The 15,698-nt window shown below is 44.9% G+C and overlaps 1 protein-coding gene across 3 annotated transcripts in view; it reads right to left on the minus strand.

The window, feature by feature from the left end:
• Nucleotides 1-6,667: 6,667 nt before the first annotated feature.
• GTF2E1 (general transcription factor IIE subunit 1) overlaps nt 6,668-15,698 on the minus strand; it is a 54,128-nt gene continuing 45,097 nt past the window's right edge. For all 3 annotated transcript variants that reach the window (XM_082043252.1, XM_082043251.1, XM_082043253.1), the window contains exons 3-5: nt 14,792-14,993; nt 9,742-9,989; nt 6,668-8,444 (exon numbers count right to left, since the gene is read on the minus strand). In XM_082043252.1, coding sequence (XP_081899378.1) covers nt 8,014-8,444; nt 9,742-9,989; nt 14,792-14,993 — 881 coding nt within the window. In that variant the 3' untranslated portion in view covers nt 6,668-8,013. The remainder of the gene's footprint in view (nt 8,445-9,741; nt 9,990-14,791; nt 14,994-15,698) is intronic.

Here is a 15,698-nt window from a genome sequence, read left to right on the forward strand (position 1 = left end):
GGAGAGAGTCCAATGAAGGGCTATGAAGGAACTGGAGCATCTCTAATCTGACGAAAGGCTGAGAGAGCTGGGACTGTTCAGCCTGGAGAAGAGAAGGCCCAGTGGGGATCTTATTGTATATAAATATTTGAAGGGAGGGCATGAAGAGGATCACAGAATCACAGAATGTTATGGATTGGAAGGGACCTCAAAAGATCATCTAGTCCAGTCCCCCAGTGGATGGAGCCAGGCTGTTCTCCAGTGACAGGAACAGACGCAATGGGCACAAACTGGAACATAAAAGGCTCTGTCTGAACATCAGGAAATGCTTTTTTACTGTGAGGGTGACTGAGCACTGCACAGGTTGCCCAGGGAGATTGTGGAGTCTCCATCCTTGGATATATTTACAAGCCTGGACATGGTCCTGGGTATAGCCTGCTCAAGGTGGCCCTTGAGGTGAGCAGGGGGGTCAGACCAGATGACATCCAGAGGCCCCTTCTAACCTCAACCCTTCTGTTACTCTGTGATTTTGTATAGTTACAGTTCTTGCTGTGAATAAAAGTTATCAGCAAGGTGGACCCTGCTCTCCTTGATTCCTTGCCATTAAGCTATAGGCTTGGGTATCATCTGTTTAGTTCTCCCAGTTTAAGGGGCATTTTTTTTTTTTTCCTTATTTTTCCTCTTCAAAATACAAAGGGGCTGGGGGAAGGGAGTGGGAGGTGGCCAGGCCAGGAAGGAATGAAAGTAACCATCTCCAGCAGACCACTCTCCACGTACAGCTCTTTCCACTAATGTGCTCCATGAATCCTGCAGCTCCTGTAGAATCCCATGGCTCCAGTAAAAAACAGAGAGGATGAGCACGAGTATCTGAATCACAACAGCCCTCTGTGCTTCTGCAGCTGTCACTGCCATGGCACAGACCGCACCGATCTCACTGAACGTTTAGCTCCTTCTAGCACTAAAAAATGTTGGCTTTCCCACTCAGAGCACTCCATCGGCAGGCATGAGGTCAGAGCGGTTCCCAGTTCTACCTCACTGTTACATCCTCAGGTGTCAAAGGGTGTTTCAAAGGGGACAGAGAAAGGTCTGGTTTCACTGCCTCTTTCTACTCAACAAACATTACAAATAATATCTTAGTAATGCATGATTTATTTCCCTTCCAACAAGCATTTCCAGTATTGATGGTCTTTTTATGACTGAGATAGACATGAAGCAGTTTTTATATCCACTGCAGACATAAATTGGACTAGACACTTTCTGCAAACAGGGAGCCATTCATCTCCTGTTCATTGGGTTTGACCACCTGATGAAATCTACTTTCACTCACAGTATTCATTTGGCTTGTTTTCGGTGTTTTTAATGGCTTGACTCACACCTTTCCCCTGGCAGACTCCATTAGTGTGTGAATTAGCAATCCCACAAGGAACTCATTAGCACAGTGCCAAGCCAGAGGTCTTCGGCTCCTGGTAGCACCTGGTCCACTGGTGCACCAAAGGTGCTAGCGCCTGCTGCGTAAGGAGCAAAAATGCAGAGTTAAAAAACAAACAAACAAACAGACAAGCACAAAAAACCAACCAACCAAAGAAGCATCACTGAAAATGCTGAAAATGTGGAGTTTTGACAGCTGTCCAACTGGAAGAATCCAAATCTGCTGTCTATGAAGAAAAGCTCTTCCATTCTGGACTTCAGCCAGGCTGCAGTGACATGACTGCCTAGATAGCAAAAACTTCAACTACTATTTGCTGCTCTTGGCAGCGGCTCCCACCTAAACCATACAAAATTACTTTATCTGTTAAAGTTCCCAAAAGAAGACATGTTTCAGGAGGGCTGGGCAGCCCCCTACATGACCTTACGTACTTGTTTCTCATACACTAACATAACAGCGCACACAGATGAAATGTTGAAAGAAAGAGGGACTTTTGAATGTGACACCAAATTCATTTTTGCAACTGATTGCTGCGAGGTATTCTTGCACCAAATTTTCCAGCGTGGTGAAAGCAGGAGTCAGATCATTCGAACGGACTTGCAGGCTCCTGCTGAAGTTGGTTGCTAACTTGTGACCTTCCTGGTGCCTTTGTATCACATCCAAGAGGCTGGCATGCTTGGAGAATATTACCCTTCCTAATGGGCTCTGAGGTAAGGGAATACACCAGGACAAATGCACCATGAGCCAAGTCCCTCTTCAGAACCTTGTATATTTTTGTTTTGCTTGGATATGGTGCCCATGCAGCCTTGTAGAGTGTGTGAAAGTGAAATTTTTCTCAAGATGTGTCATTTACTAAAGCCCGTATTTCCTTCTAACCCCATTTCCCTCCACCTTTCCCTGTTGTAATGGGGATTGTTTTCATCCCCTAACATCACCAGAATGGCTGACAGATGTTGAAAGCACATCTTGGAAGAAAGTCTTGTATGGCAAAGGAAGAATAACTGTGGTCACAGCACAGAGAGAGCAGATATGTCTCCCTAAAAAGATTTTATAGCCTTATTTGCATTTTTAAAAAGGGGATTTTGTTAGAAGCAGCAAGGAAATATGAGAACTTCAGCAACCCAAAATATTCCCAAGAGACAAAAAGAACAAGTGTTAAAAAAACCCCACAAACCAATCCAATCCAGTTCTACCAAATCATATCTACTCCAAGGAGCAGCTAAGATTTGAGAGTAAGGGAGTGGCCAGACTGCCGCTGATGCAGGTTCCCTCCCCACTGTAGGAAATTAGGGGGCCCGGTAGGTGTTGCCCCTGAGCCCAGCCAAAGCCTGGTTTCTGGGAAAGGCATAGGAAGGGATAGACCTACCGCATCCTTCGTTAAGCCTCTCTGCCGGGACATGGTACAGACAGAGGCTGAGACCTGCATGGTGGACCTCTGCTGCAGCGTGACAGTGCCATGAGCCCCAGGAGGGGAGGTGGCACAAGCCAGAGCTGCTTGTGGTGGGGTGGTGGGGTGGAGAAGGGACTGAAACTGAGTTTTAAATGGACACCTGTGTGTGATTCCCACCGTATGGGACAGGGCTGGTTCAGACACTGCAACCTCGGCGTACCCAGGTCCACTGGTACCAACCATTAAATGGTGCTTGGCATAACGCCCCCTCCTCCCCCTCAATATATCTTAAGGAAAAGCGTGGACTCTGCTAACAGTGCCTGGTAAATGTGGCATTGGATCAGGTAGATCTCCTTTGTCAGAAGGGCAGAAAAAATAGGAACAGGAGGATCCCTTTACCAGGTGGAACTGCGCCAGGCTTCTCAGCTCTGTGCACAATTTTAGCTCACTGCAAAATTACCTCTGTTCATTTGCCTTCCTCCAGCAAGTGATGGGATAGCAGAGGCTGGTGATATGGATCCCAGGTGAAAAATAAGCAGAAGCAATATGTCAGGGCTTTAATCACATCTGTACAAGATGTGATTTTTCCTCCTTGCCAGACGTACCTTTTTTTGTACACGGACATTAACTCTCATGGAACAATATTTGATCAGCCTGCATTTTCAGGCTGGATCCCTGCCTGTTTCTCTGGCTGAGCAGCCCAAGGTTTCCCCCCACCGCTGTAGTCAGCTTTTGGCAGGATTTGCACCTCTGTCACTGTGAGAAGCCGGGGCGAAGCGCAGGCAGGGTCTCTAACGCACTGCAGTGGAGCCCAGTCACTTCCAATGCGGCTGGCTCAGCCTCCTCTTTGCCATCCCTGGCTGGTTCATTAGCATCAAACCGTTCAAAAGGATGGAAATTAAATTATATTTAGGTCAGAATCATATTTTAAGCAAAAATACCTATTATATTTAAAGCATCTTGTTCAGAGACTTTCTGTCTGCTGCTTCCAGGATGGCTGCACAAATGCTCAATGTCCTTAATATGTTTTTTTAATGATACAGTAGGTGCTTCCAAAATCTTATTTTTGTTTAAATATAAATTAGGTTCATTCCCTCTCTCAATCTAATTAATGCCGGTAAATAAGAAAGCACTTTCTGGCACCTCATTTAGGCATCCCAAGCAGGCAAAAGCCCAGATTTCCCTGGATAAGTTTGAAAAATAGCTGTGCCATAGTGATGGGGCTACAGTCCTGGACAGCCGGGCGCTGCTGATGCTCTGCCCTATGGGTGGGGGCAGGCAGGCAGGCAGCCTTCCAGGAGCACCAGCAGTCAGACATCACTCCCCACGCTTGGGGCTGCTGCTCATTTTAAGCAAGTGGCCTCTCCGTGACTCTCTGTGCAATCACATCTTAAACAGCTTCAAGCATCTGGCTATGCCTCCTATCAAGATTGTATGAGTGATGATATCCTTGGACTTTACAAATATTGATCTTTATTCTGGAAGCAGCTCAGCAGACCAAAGCTACCCTTCAGCCCTGGCTCCCATGCTCCTGGAGAAGATGCTGTGTTGACTCACAGTCAATACACTTTAAACTGGAATATATGGTGATGTTTAGGGATCCTTGTTTAGATCAGTACTGCAAAGCCTCCTGTGAACAAGCCACAGACATGGTTACCTTGCCCGGGGCTTCGAATGGGATAAGGCAATACCAGGTCTAGAACAGTGCGGAGCAATTTTTTGCAGCACTCTATGACCCCTACCTCCTGCAAGGGACTGAGCCCACAGCCTCACTTGTTTACACAGACACACTCCAGAGCCAATGAACAGCTGCTGCGGCTTCTCCTCCACAACCCACCCAGGAGAGCAGACTGGACAGCCCGCTGTTTTGCCCTGCTGCTGGCATGTCCTTCCACCTGCTCATAAACTTGCCATTTCCACAAAGGATTCATATTGCATTTAATTCCTAAGACAATTTTCTCTCTCCTACGGGGTCCCAGCAGGAGACAGAGACCCAAGCACAGCTGGCTGCTTGCCCCCCTCAGCCCTGTCAAACCTCCCCGCAGCAGCACGCCCTGGTGCTGCAGGCATCCCCCAGGCAGGGCTCCTTGGATGTCTCAGGGAGGAGGCGATGCTATTTTTCTGCCCTTCCTCCAGGGGATCTTCAAATCCCTCAACTCTCGCTGAGCAACAGTCTGTTTAATCTGAATCTGTTTGAAGATGGCAACAACACAGGAAGAGTTGGATGGAGGAAGCCAGTTTTTAGGAGCTTAGTAGAAAGGATGAAAACATTCCTGTTTTCCAGTGTTGATAGTGTTCTTCCCGTCCACCAGCAGCTTCACTGATCTGCTCTGGCTTAGGAGGGACATCACATCTGTGCTGGACCAGGGAGGACATCACTCTACTGTGGCTTCCATGACCCAAAATGGGAGCAGGGACAGAATATGAGCAGCCTGAGAAATGCGTTTTTCTTTGCAGCCTGAGCTGCAGTGCCCTGGCCTCAAGCACACTCATCAGATAAAACGCACTTTAGGCTGAAAGCCAGCACAGAAACTGGTTTGAATGGGGTTACACAGAACATTCACCCAGGAAGGCTTCAGCACTCGACCGTGCTCATGCTGTTACTGGGTTAGCGTTAATGCAGCACATGTGGTCCAGCAGCCACAGGAAATGGCTGGGGCCTTCCTCGGAATTGATGGCTTTATCCCTTGCGTTAGCACCAGCCTCCTGGCGGTGCCTGGCTTTGCTTGCAGCAGCGGCTATTCTTCCTCTTCTGGCACGCGTGCACAGCCCTGCTTCAATTGCCAAAAAACCCCAAACAAATAAAAGAACCCAACCAACAAAAAAAAACCAAAAAGGCACCATTCATTGTACATGCTCCTGTTCATTCAAGCACTGCTTGTCACGACAGGGCAGTAGCAGCCTGTAGTTGTCCTTTGACAACAGCCCTAACCGGCTTCAACAGGGCAGAGCAGCCATCCTTTGGAGCGCTAGAAGCTGTCGGAAAGGGCAGAAGCAACGACGGCATCTGCTCGTGTGCATCGGCCTCGCCAGTCCTGCCAGGGCTGTGTGTGGCGGCTGACAGGCGGAAGGCAAGCCCTGCAAACCCTGCACCGACTCCCTCATGGGAAGTGTGCTTTGCTGAACGATAAAAATTATAACCGCCGTACAAACCACAATTAAATGTGTTTATTAAGTAAAACCACTACTTTATAGATGATTATGCTGGATATAGATTCAGTATCAGTGCTCTTATAGTAAAACCCAGTATTTCTTCACTTAAGCTTTAGTAAACCTACAGTTTGATTTTGCAGACTAAAAACTCAGTATAAACTACTGGTGAGTTACGACCATGAGTAGTTGTACTGTATTCAGAATTAGTTATAGGTTTCTGTCTTCGGCTCCTTGTAAATCTACCTGCCTTTCTCCAGTGTTAACCTTGAATTCAACCAGACTACATCTAGACAGAATTGGTACAGCACTTTTCTTCCTATTAGCTGATCACTGAATCTGACTTATCGGCTCTGTGGCTTGACATCTTGAAGCTTGATACCAGATCTTGGAAGTCTGTCTATACAAGAGTATCATTTTAGCAATACAGTGCAATAGCAATACAGTGTCTGTGAGACCTCCGCCATCAGGCTATGCTTCCCTCGAGGAAGAAGGAAAGGAATGGAAGTGCTGATCAAAAAGGGCGTCCCTCAGCACCAGTGCAATAGAACATCCTTCCTGGAAATGTAGGAGATTCCAGGAGGCCTTCAAGGAAGCTCTGCTGCAGTGTGATTTCAAGTAGTCCTTTCCTCAAAGGATAGCCTCAAATTTAATTTTTTTCTTGAATCTAGGAAATCAAAATGACAAGCTAACAACATTCCCAACTAGGACATGACAAACTGGAAGGTGAAAAAAAGAAGTTTCTCTTTATTTATTCATCTTTAAAATGACTTGAAAGCAAATTTAAAATACTATTTAAAAAACAAGAAAAAGAAGGGGTTTCAAATATTAAGAAGCTGAAAATAAAACCACGCAGGACGCATTACAAGGTTAGCAGAACATAGAAAGCATAGTTCATATAAAACAGATTTACAGTCTCAGTGAACAGCAAATTCATGCTGCCCATGTAAATGGAACAGCATGTAATAATGTCCCTACCCTCTGGAACACAAAATTATTTTATCATTTTATTTTATTGTAGTACTGGATAGGAAAACACAACAATTTAAAAAACCCAACATTTTAAACTGAAAGAGAAAAAACATTAAAAACATGATATTGCTCTGTAGGCACTGATAAATGTTCTTCTATTGTAAAAGTGTGCCAAAGCAGAATTTGAAATTGCATAATTGCTCTTAAAATGATACAGCCCTGGTGTGACGTCAAATAAAAACGATGCTATTTCTCTGGCACTGCCTGACAGTCCTGCCCACCACAAAAAGTCTGCAACACTGGTGTTGGGACATGGCTGGGCAGAAGCGACAGGCAGCAATACTGGAAAATGAAGGTATCTCCTGATAAGTCAGAGTGCTCTGACAGCTCAGATCCATGGAGGCCTTTCATGACACTGACAAAGAGTGACTGTGTGTGCTTGCCAAGGCTTTCATTCTGCATTTTTCAAGTTATACCTGACCTTGAGGTGCTAACCTAGTTAGGAGTGAACGAGAGCAAGAAAAGGTTGCTGCCCACAGGGCTGCTTAGAAATAGCCACTCTGGTGGCCAGCAGCTGCTGGCAGGAGGTCAGCTACAAGCCCTGCCCAAGTTTGCCAATCAGCAGATGATGCTTCCCTCTCCTCTCCCCTCACCGAGCACAGTCAGCTGTAACGTTACTTACAACCTCCTCCACAGAGCACTCTGATCAGACCACGGAGCACTTGGTCCTCTGAGGGCAGGGATGTGGACTTCACTAGGATCTGCAACAAAACCAATTCAAAGCATTTGGGAGGTGGGGGAGGCAGCTGCTGGGGCCTTGGAGAGGGTTAAAGCAGTGCCTGTGCAGGGCACCCTGAAGCAGATTTTTACCTTGCAAGCATCCTTACTTCCGACACTTGTCCTCCCCTACCTGTTTTGGCACATGTAGCCTTCCTGCTCTCCCCTCTCTAGTAGGCGAAATAGCTGAGATTAGCAGTCCTGAGCCCCAGTGCCCCTGCGCACAGGGGAGGAAAGATGCACTTCGGTCTTCTGTTTTACTACAGAGTGTCTGGCTTAAAAAGTCACTTTTTATAAAAAATACCATGGCAGGAAGCAGTTAATCAAACATATCCTCAAACATGCGTCGCCCCATGGCTATGTAAACCTCTTTTTCTTCTGGCGTCATCTGGGCCACCAGCTCAGGGCGCTGGCTCACTTGGCTGTACGAATGTGGACGCCCGGCCACTGTGACAGTGGGGTCCTCTGCCACCACCTCAAACTCTTCATCCTCCTCCTCATCCTCTAGCCCATATGCTGCAGTGGCTGCAGCGGGAGGGCGGGGAGGGGATTCCTCCTCCGACTCGCTTGTCTCGCTCTCAGAGTCACTGGCATTGGCACCCGACAGAGGAGCGGCACCTCCAACAGTGACTGTTGAAGCAGAAGGTGTCTTCTTCTCATGGATAAGCAGGGCACGCATCACCTCCTCATTGTCATCCAGAGCCGCACGGCTCTCCTCACGCTCCTGGAAGGCATCCAGATCCCGGCCCCCTGCAAAGAGACACAAGGGAATAATTGTTTCCTCACAGAGATCTGGGTGACGGCCCCGAAGGCTTTCTGGACCCACAGTTAACTACTGCCACTGAGCATGCTTGGTTAAGTCACATCCTTTCTCTATGCCAGCTCCTCCTCTCCCTTAGAAGACAGGGATAGTTACATTTTCTCCTACTGTACAGTAAAAGTCACCTAAAGGAGTCAATTCAAAACTACACGTGAATTGAATGTCTAACAGAAAAACAGGGTAAGAAGTCACCATGGCTGGTGAATAACAACAACATCTGCTACAGACTGCAGGAGGAAGTTGTTTCAGTCACCTCACTTTGTTCAATCTATTTGGAAAAAGTTTTGGGATCTGTATGCTTGAAAGGTGTTACAAGCAAGAAAGAAAATTAGATATAATCTGGCCACTATTTTACATCCATTTTCTTCACTTCTGCTATACCTACATACTCTCCCCCTCTCCTGATCACTGCACTGCTCACAAACGTTCCCTTTGCCGCCTTCTCTTCCTATGGCATCAACAGTTTCATTCTATAATCCTCAAATGACCTGGTAGATTGCATCTATTGATCCACTCTTGTAAAAATCATAGAAGGTTTCTATTTCCTGTTTTTAATATGTAACCTTAAATAACACACCTACCAAAGCAGGATGTTACTACTAGTGGTTACAAGATCTTGACTATTGTCCATGGACAACCTGACCTCAACATGAATGAAAATAAAAGCAAAGACAATGAGAAACAAACAAAGCAATAAAGACTCACCTGCCATGGCGACAGACCTCCCTACTGTACTGCCTGAAGCTTTACTTCTAACATGTTCTTCATATAAAACACATTTTGAAAAAATAATGGGCAAGAAGGCAGCTGGGAGCACAAAACCACTGCTGGTATATTTAGTAGGCTTCAGAGTGACCGAATGTTAATAAATGTTATTTTTCACCAGTGACCTATTAGTGGGTCACCTTTCTAGATGAGACTGAAAGACCTTTGTCCAAAAGCAATAAACTCTGAAGGTGGAAGACATATCAGATAATTCACATTTTAGAAGCACAAACAATTTTGTGTGTAACTCAGCTTTACTGATCTAGATTTCAATTCTGGATCTAATAAACCAGGATTTTTTACATCTGCCTACACACCGGTACTTTGCACAGCAGAGGGGATCAGACAAAATCTGGAGTGTAAGGAGCAGCAGCTGTACACACACAGGGGAACAATTTCTGACAGCACTCTAAGAGCATCACATAAGCAGCACAGTACTTCTAGCTCTGTGAATTTTCTTACCATCTTTGCTTTCATCAGGGTCATAAGCTCCCTGCACCGTGCTCTCTCGTAGCCAAATTGGTCTCTCTCTGGCCGGCTTTCCTTCACTTGCAGACCGGTTAAGATCCTCCTGGTCCTCCATGCTGATGACAACGTTCTGGGTATACAAGTCCTCATATGATGGTCCTTTTGTAGTCCATGCTTCCCGATGGTGTCCACCTGCAAGGCCAGCTGCTGTCCCTGAACCAGCACCAGCTGCACGCTCCTTGCTACATAAAAGGCAAAGAGAGAAAACCGGAGCACTCAGAATAAGCCCTTCCTCAGCCAACATTGCAACACTTAAACTATGATTAGTTATCTCTCCTGGTCTCCACAGAGAACTTGCATTCTGATTTCTAACATGCAGTGCCAGGATTTTCTACACCAGCTTGCTGTTTTGAGCACCTAGGGGGTCTCTAATGGGAAACCCTACATGAGACTATGGCAATGTCCACAACAGACACTGAAAATAAGAGATAGCACTAAGGCTGCTGATGCAGTCACATAAAGTAAAACATAAAATCCCAGGATACCCTGAAATAAAAGTCACAGCAGCAAAACATAGTTGAACAATTATGTGGTATTTGGAAAAGTCTCTTTTTGGCCTTTCACAGCAACTCTATATTGCATTAAAAAAGCACTAAAGTTTAAACAAGTCAGATGATAGGCCCAGAGACCCAGCATGCTCAGATCTGTGAACCATTATTAATCACAGGACCCGTGAAGGAGTTACTTAATTGTGAAAAACACAGTTCACATTTTTGCTTGAATTGTGAGTGACAATGCCTGTGCTAAGTCACATCTCCTTTGTTACACAGGAGATCTGTACTACCCACAGACACAGCCTTGGGAGGACTGGGAAGTCCAGGCACCTTCAAACCAGAGGACTAGGGCTAGGCAAAGAGCTTTGTGTGGTGGTGTGTGTTGGAGGCGGCAAGACAGAACTGTCTTTATTGGGGAAGAGCTGGAGAAAGAGAGGTGATGGCTGATGCGAAGGGTACGGCAGTCAAAGCCTAGACCTCCTTTGTTTTCTGAGAGAAGCTGCAGCCAGCACATTTTCCTCCAGGCTCCCTTCTAGCCTGGGAGACTGATGCAGGAAAAAAACCAAACCACATTCCTGCTTGGATCTGATGGAAAGAGGACATCAGGTGGAGTATTTTCTGCATAGTGATGGCAGTAAGCCTAAAATACTCTCTCTGGCCTGTGCTGCTACATACGCAATTATCAGGGAAAGCAGCTGAATGGAAACTCACTGCTCTCCAGGTGGGGAAAACCAAATGTGACTATTGCTCTAATTCAAAATCATATTTCATCTTCTCAGAGAAACAGATCCACTGCAGGCTGCACCCACTCTCAGCCATATAATTTCAGTCGTGTGACTGCCAGTGGTACCTAAGGCTTTTCACAGGTAACAGGCCTGCCTGGACTCCTCCAGAGCAAATCATCAAGGATAATCACTGTGTCCCTGCTCTGCTGCCAGATGAGCTGACAGAAGCTGTCAGTGAGCACAGTTCAGTCACTGCTATCTACCCAATGACATTTCCTCCAACCCAGAAGCTTAAAATAAGGTTGCAGTTGGAGAAGACCTGAGTAATATGCTTTTCTTTTTTTTTAAATTCAGCAAGGACTTAACCACTGCTTGATGAACTAATTCTGCTGAATTTTTAGGGGTAAACAGTGAGGGGGAAATATGCAGGTAGGTGATAACCAACCTTATCCAGATAAAAAATAGCGGTGCCTTCAGCCACAGTTTGGATTAAGGGCTACTCACAGCCTCCCAGTAGTGGGCTTGCTGGGGTCTGTTAGCAAAACACTTCACAGCATCCATTTTAACACGTGTCCACACACTAACAGGTTCTGTCCTGCAGCCAGCCCCACTAGGAGACCTTCACTGCAGCTTTGAATTTTGGGGCAGAAGACTCATGCCCATGTATTACTTATATAACCTAAGGAATCACATGGAGACCTTCTTCCCAGTGGGTTATTTCAAATGTTGGTACCTTCCAGCTCACAAGACAGGCGTGTGTTCTGTGAAAAGCACCACTTTGCTTCCCACACAATAGAAATCTCTAACGAGCGTTTCCCTGACGATTTTATGTAATCCACTTTCCTCACACGATACACAATGCAGCTCCCCCTCCCCATGACTGCAGCGTGACAGCTAAATACTCAGTAGCACCAGGGACTGCCTAATAATACTGCTGCACAGAGGTCCCCATAAGTGTGCCTGAAATGGACTTTTTTCCTATGTGGTATCATTTAGCAGCAAAACAACATCCACGACATCAGGAACATTTCAAAAATGAAAGTAACAACTCTAAGAGACACTTACAGTATGAATTACTTTTAAGCCATCTACCGCAATGTCCCACGCTTAGGTGGAACCATCTAGACGCTTTCTACCTACTTTTGGACCCTGGTTAGCTTTGCAAACATGTCTCAATTTACTTCCTTGTTTGTGGAACTGCATCTTCAGCAACACTGTTGGTAGGAGCCAGCAGCCCCTCAAGACCAGGGGAATACTCCTTACTGCCAGAAGAGATCTTATTGTTCAGCAACCCTCTTCCAAAGTACAGGGTTAAACACCATGGATCAGGCACCAGCAAAAGGCTAGATGCGTGAGCTGCTTTACCCTTAAATATCTCTCTCTCTCAGATCAAGATTTGCTTCCCCCCACCCAGGTCCAGACTTTGCATGGCCATCCTGCAACCAGGAACCACTCAGACAGTGGCTGCTCAGTGGCCCAGATGTGGCTACATTTGCTCTGTTACCCATCAGTTGTTTTACCCTGATGGGAATCCCTTAATGAGTGGTTAGCTGCCTTTAAATGCGATATAAATTATCCTTGACATAGCTGAGGTATGACCCACAGAAACCACACTGTGCAAAGGGGAAACTACTTGAAATTTTCATCTCAACCCTGCCTAGACTATTAAGAAAAGGTCTTGCATAATGGGAATAACTTTTTATGCCATGTTTGAAATAAAGCACTTTTTCACTTAGCTGCTATTACGAGTTTGAACTTCGCAGCAGACAATCCATGGTTCTTGATAGCATGACCACAAAAAATTAATTCTGTGAAGATTTTTGTTATATAAAATCATGCTATTTTGACATAAGAAAATTGAGAGGATATTAAAATCCATCTGTTTTAGAAAACCACAGAGAAGGGCTTACATAAAGCAGGTTTCTTTTGAAACCTGTGGGGCTAATTCATGCTCTGCCAAGATTAAGAAAATTAATGGCCTCCTAGAAAGACATAAATGAAGATCTGCCCTGTTTCCCACAGCAGGTGAATGACAATTATGCAATGTCAGCATGGTTGCTTAGAGCTGTAACTCTCCTGAACACACATGAAGTCACATGTGTTGGTGCAAAGAGAAGATGCAGGCACTTTATGACCTTTTCTGTTTGTTTCAGAATCATCAAATGTCAGTTTTGTCAATGATTTCATACACTCAAGATTCCATAAAAACAGAGAGAATAAATGACCCGGAGTTTGGCACTTTCAAATAAAAATTTCACAGCAGTGCTTTTATGCAATTAGCTGTTTTGAATTAATAAGAGTTAATAAATAATTAAATCATAATGTGTGCTGAAGAAAGTTGTATTCAAGTAAGCATTTAAAAGGCTGCCTATTTATTTTGTCATTCCTTGCACAGAGTAATTAATCATTTACAATGTTTTTGAAGTATTTAAGAGTCAAGTAAGCGGGTGCTGCTATTTAATCACAGGACTGCACCAGGCTTCTGCTGTGACAATTTCCTGTGCACAGAAGAGGAAGACTGACAAATCACTCTCATTTTGGTGGGGTTATCCCAGTTCTACTATTTAAACTATGGAAAAGGATTTTTAAAGCAAAGTCTAGTGATTAAGCTTGGGCATAAAGGCTTCAAAGACTCCCCATATCACCAGAGACATATTGAGCGACCTTGGAAAAATCTCTTCCCCTCTCTAGATTGCTTCTGTTTTTCTATTAGAACGATGAGGAAAATTAGCTACCTTCTTGGCTAGAAAAAGACTATGAATAGACAAAGAAATTTTTATTATATTAATTAGAAACTGTCCAGCATGAACATACGAGGAACAGTCTCTCTCAAGGTTAGTCTGAGAGAAAAAAAAATACATCCTGCTTGCTCTCCCATTAACTAAATCCAAGCACCCCAAGGCACTGTGGGAATGCTTCCCTTCGTGGTACATTCCCCCTTGCCATGTTTTTTGGGTTTTTTGTTTTGTTTTGTGGGGTTTTTTTTGGATTTTTGGGGGTTTTCTTTAAACACAGAGAAGTGCATCACATTTCACCACAGCTGACAAAACTGACAGTTCCCCACATCTTTCTGCATTATTTAAACATCATCTGTTTTTGTACAGCTAGGAATGTTCTGAAAGAAAGTGTCATTTCCCATGGGTAAGAACATTTTAAAGAGTTTTTGACTATAACATGGTCGCCTCCCAAAAAGAAGAAGTATGTAACAAGTAGGAGAAAATCAGAAAAAAAAATACCCTTATTACAAGTAACGCCTTTGAACTAGAACGTTGTTATATGTGGATTTGAAATGCAAAGTCTAGAATTCAGATAGCTTCGTTTCAAAAGCTGCATAGAGGCAAAAGGAATAGATGAAAGATAAGGGTTTGAGAGAAAGAAGACAGTGTAGATGGCACCTTCAGAGCTTTTCCAAATCGTTGCAGTTTTCATTTCTTAAATACTAGGGCAAGGACTTGGTATTACACAGCAGCTGCAGCATAGCAAGTAACAGGTAATTCAAGTATCCCACCCCACAGAAAACTATGTGCAGAAGGCTGACCAGAAGAATCATCATTTGCCTTGTTTAGCAAAAAATTGTTATGGCCCTTTGTCTCCTTAGAAACCACACACTCCTTGGGGAATCTGCCAGTAGCCTGCATAGTTGGTGCTGAACAAGTAAGCCTTCAATGCAGCCAGAGGCTGCACAAGGTTTGGGAAAGGCTCACAGAGCAGACAAATCCACCACAGGGAAGCAGCGCAGCGAGAGAAGACCGGGCCCTCTCCCACCTCTGCTTCAGGGCGGGAATCTCTGTGGGTTCTGGCTCCAGGATTTCATGGGCCAAGTTAACATCTTCCGTTTCACGAAGCAGCGCGTAGATGGGCTCAATCTGCTCGTTAAATCTTGCCACGAGTGTCCTTGCATCCTTTTTCGGCATCGCCGACTCATCCTCTTCCACTTCGGTCTCACAGAAAGTACAGCGGAAAGTTCCTAAAACGAAAAAAGTTGCAAAGCATTGGAAGGAAAGCAACAGGCCCTGCTCTTTGTACAGCCTTTTAAACAGCAGTGCTTTGCTGTTTTCTTAGCTTGATGCTAAATAGCTTTTCTCCCCCTGACAATCCCTTCCCACACACAGTGTACCTGGTTGTTATTATTTAAGCAGAAAACAAAGCAAGCATTTTGATGCCATCCGGTGATACCCAGTTGGGTACAGTTTCTCGCTCTGAAAAGCCCAGATAGGCTGCAGCACCTCTACTGAGACATCGCCTAATCCCATTCCCTCTTTTTTGCTGCACATTTTAAGCATCAGCTACGACTGGGCTGTGATAAAAGGCTTCACAATATACCCTTAGGAGTTCAACTTATCTGTTTCAGGTGCTTGCATTGGTATCTCCCAGGCCACGTGAAGAGGCTAATTACACAAGGAAGCAGGGTGTATGTACTTTTACACTGCACCAACCACCCTGCAGTAACTCCTAGTATTACCATTTTCATACTGCAACTAATGCAAAAAAGATGGCTTCTCCTTCTGTTTCTGGGACAAAATATGCAGAATAGCCATTACTGCAGAGTTGCAAATGCAAAAACATATCCTACCTAACCCCCCGTATTCACTTATTGAAATTGAGAATGGCAAGATAAGAATCATATGAATGGCAACTAAGAATAAGCTTCTTTTAAAGACCTCATCAGGAT

The sequence above is a fragment of the Streptopelia decaocto genome (genome assembly GCF_964273445.1).
Source record: "Streptopelia decaocto genome assembly, chromosome: 1".
Classification (NCBI taxonomy): Eukaryota; Metazoa; Chordata; class Aves; order Columbiformes; family Columbidae; genus Streptopelia; species Streptopelia decaocto.